This window comes from Aulostomus chinensis, chromosome 4 (genome assembly GCF_037954235.1).
Source record: "Aulostomus chinensis isolate RoL2024-O1b breed Wild chromosome 4, RoL_Achi_v1.0, whole genome shotgun sequence".
Lineage (NCBI taxonomy): Eukaryota > Metazoa > Chordata > Actinopteri > Syngnathiformes > Aulostomidae > Aulostomus > Aulostomus chinensis.
In genome coordinates this window covers 13,886,698-13,895,600 of record NC_141323.1, presented here as the reverse complement: position 1 = coordinate 13,895,600, position 8,903 = coordinate 13,886,698, and the positions used below count along the sequence as shown (strand labels likewise).

The 8,903-nt window shown below is 44.1% G+C and overlaps 2 protein-coding genes across 6 annotated transcripts in view; both read right to left on the bottom strand.

The window, feature by feature from the left end:
• The window catches only part of anks1b (ankyrin repeat and sterile alpha motif domain containing 1B), a 216,610-nt gene extending 211,848 nt beyond the window's left edge, over positions 1 to 4,762 (bottom strand). For 2 of the 4 annotated variants that reach the window (XM_086201952.1, XM_086201954.1), the window contains exons 1-2: positions 4,629 to 4,759; positions 3,322 to 3,929 (exon numbers count right to left, since the gene is read on the bottom strand). In XM_086201952.1, the coding sequence (XP_086058078.1) occupies positions 3,322 to 3,452 (131 nt within the window). In that variant the 5' untranslated portion in view covers positions 3,453 to 3,929; positions 4,629 to 4,759. Of the gene's footprint in view, positions 1 to 3,321; positions 3,930 to 4,628 lie in introns of all 4 variants that reach the window. The other 2 variants (XM_086201956.1, XM_086201951.1) reach the window with 2 other exon arrangements.
• A 3,217-nt stretch (positions 4,763 to 7,979) lies between these two features.
• bltp3b (bridge-like lipid transfer protein family member 3B) overlaps positions 7,980 to 8,903 on the bottom strand; it is a 30,288-nt gene continuing 29,364 nt past the window's right edge. For both annotated transcript variants that reach the window (XM_086201947.1, XM_086201949.1), the window contains one exon: positions 7,980 to 8,424. In XM_086201947.1, the coding sequence (XP_086058073.1) occupies positions 8,296 to 8,424 (129 nt within the window). In that variant the 3' untranslated portion in view covers positions 7,980 to 8,295. The remainder of the gene's footprint in view (positions 8,425 to 8,903) is intronic.

The window sequence follows — 8,903 nt, the reverse complement described above, 5'->3', positions numbered from 1 at the left end:
AGTCCATCGCAGGGCCAACACAGAGAGACAGACAACCATTCACACTCACAGCCACGCCTACGGTCAATTTAGAGTATCAATCAGCCTCGTCCCCTCTTGATGTCTTTGGACTGTGGGAGGAAGCTGGAGTACCAGAGAGAACCCACACAGAAACAGGGAGAACATGCAGACTCCACACAGAAAGATCCTGTGCCCGAGCCGGGGCTCGAACCCGGAACTTTCCTGCAGTGAGGCAACAGTGCTGACCACTGCACCACCGTGCCGCCTATGATGAAGAACGAAAGGTGTTATTTTGAATGGTGAAAATGATGATTTATATAACTTGATTGTTTCCCTATCATGAAAAAGGGGATCAAGATTTCACAATCATCATAAAAAAAAAATCATTATTGGCAAAGAAAAAAAAAAACTTGGATAAGCTATTGGCCTAATTGTTCCTTTATGTACTTGTATGGCTATCGGCCCAAAATTGGTTCACCCCTACTCCAAGCAAAGCTGCCATTTTGTTAATGATCCACCAAAAGGCCCAAACCCCCAAGAACAGCTCTGAGCTCTGAAGCCAATGTTACATACCAATGACCAACGTGTAAATACAGTTATTACATTTGTCACATGATTCACACACAAGCCCGAAAAATGCTTTTCACACGGACATACTGTAAAAGATGCAACTACTGTACAAAGCTATTTTGAGGGTCATGACCCCTGCAAAATAACCCGTTCCACTGTCGTGATTTGATCCATTCGGTCTCGTAACTTTTGGAATGTCCCGAGGAGCCGTGAGATTCAACCATTTAATTTTGCTGAACCAGCTGGGGGGAAAATGCGCTTTCACTTTTTCTGTTTTTTTTTTTATTCATTTCTTCCGCTTGAATTTGAGCTCTGGGAAACTGAACCAGATTAAATACAAAATTAACCGAATGTATCGATTTGATTGAGGTTTTGTTTTTTGTTTTGTTTTTTTCAACCAGACTCAAGTTTTGTGAAAGAGCTCTTAATATGACCAGTTACAGTTGTCGGTTTTAAACGAAAAGTCAGCTAGTAATTTGGCAGGTTGAGTGGTCTCACAGCTAGGAAGGACTGGGGCTAGCTAGCTAGATAGCATGCTAACCAGTCAATGTGTCTCCAGCACTGGTTGACACTGTTATGTCTGCAGTGCTGTTTCCTCTTTGAGTGGGTGATGTTTTAAACTTAAAAAAAAAACCACACACACACACACACACACACACACACACACAAAAACAACACATGGTACCTTTAAAGCTGCAGACATAACTAACAGATTTGAAATTGGAACTGGGACATTTCATGCCATGAGCCTACTTCTCTCTTAATAAAAGATGACAAAGGGGGCACCGGTGAGGAGGAAGCTACGATAATGCCCTCCCTCCGATTGAACAATTAACTTCATTATCGCCGGGAGTCAAATTAGAGAAGGAAGAACAAACGCTGCAGAAATCAGCCACAGATCTTGTACAGCAGTTACGGGCCACACTTGACCTCAGACCAACATTTTAACGTCAAGATAACAGAAAATACTCTGCGGCTCCTACAGGTGTGTGGAAACACACTCTCTTTCTCTCCCACTCTCTCTGTGTCGGGGAATGAAATCAACCTGACTTTATTTTGAAGGAATTCAAAAGCCCCTGTAGGAATCATCTAACTGTTTATGAAGTACTGGAGTCTTGTGAGCAGCGGTTGGCATTCTCTCTGCCAGCATGCGACTTGAGCCTGGTCGTAAGACACTGCAGAAGTGCCCGGGGCGGCGCTCCTCCGCCTTTGATCTCCTAATCACCTGGCTCAGCCTCAGCAAAGACAGGGAGAGGCTGCAGGGGCAGGAGGAGGCGACACATAACTTCTGCAGTTGTTCTCGCTGCCTGACTGACTCAGGCTTTTTGTGCTTCCTTTGAGGTTCTAATTCAGGGAGAGTGCAATGCTTGAATTCTGATATGAAGAGATTTCAAACGTGTTTTGTTCCTTAGAGAACAATGAATTTGATCCGAGCAGGGCGGTGTCACGATTCCACATCTGAAATACGTTTTCCTAAACTAGGACTCCGAGGTGAACTCCAGGTGGCCCCTGGATGTTTCACGCCTAACTGGGTCCTAATTAGAGCTGCAGGCAGTGATGAGAGGACCTTCACACATCAGACCTGCTGCTCCATTTAGCAAGAGTGAAGTGAAACCTAACAATATCTGCATTCTGCACAGAGCCAGCTAAACATCACTTCCTGTGTCTGCTAAGGGCCCCTAAAGAACACACACTTACTATGTATTATCTTGCTGTACATCACATGAAGGGGGAAGCACTGTCGCCTCGTAGCAAGAAGGTTCCAGGTTTGAGCCTCGGCTCCAGCACAGGATCTTTCTGTGTGGAGTCTGCATGTTCTCCCTGTGCCTGCGTGGGTTCTCTCCAGTTCTCCAGCTTCCTCCCACAGTCCAAAGACATCAAGAGGAGACGAGGTTTATCCAGACTCTACATTGACCGTAGCCGTGGCTGTGAGTGTGAATGGTTGTCTGTCTATATGTTTTGGGACCTGCCATGGACTGGTGACCTGTCCAGAGTGAACCCTGCCTCTCACCCAAGGGGCTGGGATAGGCTCCACCCCCGCAACCCTTAACAGGATAAGCGGAAGAAAATGGATGGATGGATGGACATCACATGAAGACATCGCAGTGTAATTCTGATATAAATGTGAATGTGTTACATGATCGGCTTCCAGTAACCACTAAATGACGCTACATTCAACTTGTTGCGCTCACAAAAGATGGGAAAGATCTCACTCTGATGAATCCTTGTTCGTTTTTAACCTCACCAAAATCACTGCAGCCTCCATGAGGAGGTTTATGGCGAAACCTAACGCCACTTGTTTACCTGATGGCCTCTGATAAAAGAAACAAACAAAAAAGAGATGATGCATCCTGACTCCACATCATCCTTCTAAGGAAATCAATGTTGGGCCATTGTTTGTCATCTGGGCTTGATTGTGTGACGAAACAGCTCATGGACCTAAACATTCACTGGTGGTGTTCCACTGAGGTGTCACATGTTCTGTGTGGTGTCCTGCAACACTTCTATCTGCCTAACTTTGCTTGATTTAACTCTCTTGACTTTGCATACACAGACTTTTCTTTCAGCCCCACAAGTCAGGAGCACCTCCAGAAAAGAGTTTGTTGCTCCTACTTGTTCTGATGCTGCAGCCAGCATGAGTAATGGTGCATTTACCTGCTATGACACCACATTCCACCTGATTGTACGCATGGGAACCCCATGAAGGAATTCCCCCTGGCAGTATATTAGAATCAGGAGCAAGTTTCTTACCTCAGTAGGTTGGGTAGAGGGATGGGGCTGGAGCCTGACCCCAGTATCCCCTTCTTCCCACTCAATAATTTCTCCACCAGGACGACATTCCCAGTCCGGGCGGCCTCCAGCAGCTCCTGCTCCTTCCCCATCCCGGGCACAAGTTTGTAATGACGGGGTGATGAAATTCCAACAAATCTCCCATATATCCCCCTCCCCTCCTCACCCTTCCTCTAGTGTCTGTTGCAGGGGAGCATCAGAGAGGATTCCTCTCACTGCATGCCGCCGCCGCCGCCGCAATAGCCGTTATTGATGCTGCAGAGCAGGTCTGACGCGCACGGCTCCCCCCCGGTGCTTCACTACCTCAGTCCATTCACACGCACAGCCCCGTATTCCTCTTGACAAACAGGCTGTAGTCTCTCACGAAGTGTGAAGTGAAGAGAAACCCGGCAGAAGAAAGAAAACCACAAAGTCCTTCACCGCTCTAACGGAGGCTCCACGCTGGTCTGACGCTCCCGCTGAGGACAGGCAGGAGGTGAAACCCGGTCTGCCTCCGGAAGATACTCTTCAGTCCCACTGCACCCTCCACCTTTCTCCTCTGAACCTTCCGCACTGTGACCGGTGCTTCTCTGTGGACCCAGAGACACGAGTATCAACGCACCTGCCATCAAACGTTGAGCTTCCTGTTGAAGATTTCAAAATAATTCACGCAAGACGCCGCACGTTGAAAAGTCGCAACTTGAAGGTTATGTGTTGAAGAAGGAACAATTTCAGTGAATACACGGTATTATACTTACACGTAAGACCAATTGCGTTGTTTCTTTAAAACAGTTTAAGGAATGGTCGGAAATTTTGGTCTGGCTAGCTGGTTAGTAGCAAGCTAGTAGCTGGCTAGCTAAATGGCTGACCAGATAAGACAGCTAATGTGAGCAAGAAAAACAATTCCGACGAGGGAAATGTTATAATTTCGAATTTCCTGTCAATTTTTTCTGGTACATCTGAAGTTTAAATCTGATTTCCAAACATTTCCTGTAATAACTGACATTGAATTTCTGTCTCCTACTCGATAAAAGTTGGTGTGACAAAAGTAGCAATAAGAGCCAAGAGCTTGTAATTCAAGATAACGTCATAACCAACTTGTCATCTCAAGTCAAAACCGTGTTATCTCATGATGATTGAATTACATCTGTTGAGAGAAAACAGCATTCAAAAGTAATTTTAATTATATTTTTCCACTTCGGTAAACAGTAACAATAACTACTGAATGACTGTATATCACGTTTGTAGTCCGGTATTTGTAGTTTTAAGTAAAACACACTTACTCTTACCGATAAATTACATGACATCTTCGTTGTCACGGGAGCTGCGTTTTATTTTGATAAGCCCAACGACCATTTCCTTCCTTTATTCTCTCTAACTTGAGTCATGTACAGCCTGGGCGTGGATGACGATGCTACAGCACCAGCTGCAGGCGAATCCTTTTGTTGGGTTGTTTAAAAAGTCCAACTCGTGCCCAACAGCTGCGCCAGTTGTTGCCACTCTCAGGTCATAAAGTTAGTCCATCAAACACGCGCATGCGCTGTTGAGCTCGGAGCTGGATGCGTGTCACAGTTGGTCCTGCTGCTGCTGCTGCTGCTGCTGCTGAACCGCAGTTGGGGTCTGAAAATAGTGCCCCGTCATATTATGGAGGTTTTTTTTGGCTCAGATTTTGAATATGTGACACAGACACACCCTCCTCCTCTCCACTCAGCACCCCAGGTGCATGCTGGGACTCGCTCTAATGGTTTCACCCTGATGCTTAATGGGAGGGATGTGGGGTGCTACATCTCCAGCCTCATGGCCTACTGTCACTCTCATAAAAATGATATGTGGCTGTTTTAACAACATCAAATCAATGAACTCATAAAACTAGGTTTTGTTGCAGCCTATAAAATTAAAGGAATCATGCAGCAGGAGCTTCGGGGAAGGAAACCAGACGTGCATAATCCTAAAATATTGATTCATCTGTTGATTTGTTTTCCACATCAACCAATTCAGCTGTTTTCTTTTCAGTGTCTCAAAGTAACCCCATACATTATGTATATTATGATTTCAATTACAATTATAATATGCACTTAAGTAATTTGCTATTTTAGTAGAGCACTCGACAACTCATTCAGGAACAAATATATCGCTACTCTCCCATATGGAAAGTGCAATTTATTATAGTTTAAGATTCAAACTACACTGGAATGACATGAAACTAAGTGAAACTCTCTGCTGCACTCAGGTCACTGCGACTGCATATTTGTTTCTGCAAGGGTAAAGAAAGAAGCCGACAATATACCGGATTATTAATAAATAGTACAAACCGAGTAACTGATTTAAAACTGTCTTTTTTTTTTTACACTGAAGTGTTGAATACTGTACTAAAGATGTAATACAGACAGTGAGAAATCTGATATAACTGCTGATATTCTTTATACATTGAGTAAAAACTCATATGCACAACGGTTTGGTATAGAATATTAGCTTTATCTATATATCCATGGCTTCATTGACATGTACTGGTAGGCAGCATGTTGATGACATCATCAGCAGATATATATGAATCTATGTATAATAATACAGTCTGGCGTAATTACCGTATAGAGTAAGTTTATATTGGCCAATGGAATCGCTTGACGGATGTAATCTTTAATTTCTGTTTTAATCTCGTAATAAAGCTGAGTCAATTTTGACCCCCCCCCCATCATATTTCCCACGATGCATCTGTATGACGTGTTGGTTTACATTCCCACTCCCCCCCACACACGCACACACAAACGATAAAAAAGTGTAGAATCTCTTCTAACGTAAATCCGCTCAGCAGCAGAGTGTAAACAGTACATTCACACACTCTCCGTCCCTCCGCCACTCCACGGTTGTACGTGTCATGACCATTTAGCACATTCAGCTCAGCGACTCTCACCCTTCCGTGTCAAGTAATTTTACATAACGATATCATATTAATGTTCTGGCTCCCCCTAAATGGGACCAATGAGATTAATGCATGACAGAGAGGATTAAACCTCGACCCAAAGACACCTCTGAGAAGAAAAATATACAAAGGTTCACCTATGAATCCTTTTATCTTAATCTGCCGATTTCTCATCTCAAGGAGCGAATGGACTCAAATCATAAGCAATTACAGAAATGATTAAATATGCCAATAAAATTGGCACTACAATTGCAAAACTTCCCCCCCCTCGTGGCCCCTCAAGGGCCACGACATACAATTTTAGAAAAAAATTAAGTTCCTGACTCGTAACAATAAATTCTAAATATTCTGACCTTTCGTCTAAAACCTACTTTCTTTCGTTTCATCATGACCCGCGAGGAAAAAAAAATCTGACCTCTGAGATTTAAATCAGAATTAAAACTTTTGAATTCACGACTTTTTTGTGAGACCCACACGAGGCCGTAATCTCCCTCCATACACGCGTAACGCGAATAACTCACGCCAGAAACTTCTCAAGACGACTCCTTCGATGGGATACCCTTTTATTATCTTCAGTATTTCAGCAGCTTTGACAGACAAGATACAACTTATTACCGTTTGTGTCTTTCTCCGTCTCCACAGGTTGTCAGAGGGTGGAGGGCTGTGACAAGTGAGGAAGGGTCGCTCGAGGGTTTAAAGTAATAAGAAATCAAATTTGATAAAAAGAAAAAAGAAGAAAAAGACACAACGATCCTCCCTCTGACATTTCAAGTCTTGTTACCACATTTGTGCAGAGAACTAGGTGCGTTTCATCGCTTTTACAGGAAGCAGAGGGGGGGAGGGGGGAAATGAAGTGGGCGGGACTTAAGTACGGGTAAATTGCATATGTGCGAGAACCAGCTTTTAGGACCTCCGTGTGTAGTGTGTGCTGTTTGAAGTCATTTTTGACGTCTACTCAGGGATGTCTGGCCATGTAAGATTACACATGAATGTAAAACTTGACCTAAAGACACGTACTTAGAGTCAGGCAGCTCCGTGTGCCCTCATGTCTAACTCTTCTCTCACAGTCCTGCTTGTTGTATTTACAGTGCCTCGTTTTGTTTTTTTGTTTTTAAGTTTTTAAAAGTGCTGCACATGTTAAGAAGCTATTTACACATAGAAAAATAGGAAGGCAGCGGTGGGGGGGGGGGGGGGGGGCGGGGTTACAGACATGTCGTTGGACAATAATGCTGACAAAGCTGTGACCGATATAAATGTACCTTAATGAAATGCTTGTTCTGGCTGATAACACACACAACACACACCCACACATTCAACTGAAACACCGCATAACCACAATCGTAGAAAATAGTTATGTGTTCACATTCTAAGACAATATACACTGTACACACTCGGTAGGATTCGCCCACATAGGAGAGCCGGAAATCAAGTTAAATATCAGTGCAGTGCAAAAAAAAAAAAATAGTTGTTGTTGAGACATTCCTCTGAAGATGAGACATTCAATGTTCCTTCATACCTACCAGGTTTAAATGAACCTGATTCACTGGGTTTTTTTTGTTTTGTTTGGGCAACAGAAGCAATGAGGGGGCGGGGGGGGGGGTCTGTAGGCACGACCATGAATGTAGCTCCTTTCTTTCCTTCACGTGTTAAAATCTCCCAATCAGCTCCCTCAGGCCTCCGCAGTCCAAAACAGGAGGCCAAAGTGGCGAACATAAAACAGACAAGTGTGTAAAAATGTATATTTGAGTCTTCAAACAGACTCTGCATTGCTTTATGGTTATTTTTTTCTTTTTTCTTTTTTAAGTCACGCGGTGGCTCACTGAACAAACAAGCACGATAAGCGAGCCGTCAAGGAATCCCATCCGTGACGTGTTTCTGTCACGTTCTCCGGCCCGTCGGCGTATGTCCTCATCACTTTTGACCAGTCCGGGCTAAATGACTGGCTCAAGGGAAGAGAGGGAGAGAGGATGAGAGAGAGAGGATGAGAGCAAGAGAGCAAGAGAGAGAGAGAGAGAGAGAGAGACAGAGAACTGTGTCTAGCTGGTGCTGATCTTCAGGTTCTTCATGCGGTGCAGCAGAGAGTCCCTCTCCATCTGGGCCTCAGCCAGCGCCATCTTGGTTCGGGACAACTCCACCTTCAGACATTCGTTCTCCTCGAGCAGCATCTGAGAAAGAGACACAGGTATTTACTTGAGTTGGCGGCATTAAAATAAAGGACACCGTTATCACATGACCCAACAATGGACATGTAAACTTAGCAGCTGTCTTTGTGCTCCTCTAAAATCTAATCTCACAACCAGCAGCTTCTCATAAACCAAAGCAGGAGCCACGAGATGTTTTTGTCTAACTGAACCTGAGGTGGGAGTTCGGGGTGGTTGGGAGAACTTTAAAGTGATACTTCAAAAGCTGTGTTCTGCCTCTCAAGTACTCACAAACACGTGTCTTGAGCTCACAAAAGATGTTTTTGCCCTCCTGCATTACAGCTTTGTGATGCAGAAAGAGCAAGCCCTGTATATTTAGCTTGAAGCTAACAGTGACAGGCTGTTAACAACAGCAAAACAGAACAAAACAGACTGTTTACAGACTCAGCAGTGCATTGCTCGCTACAATTCATGTTTTATTTATCCAGCAGTATGTAATCCAT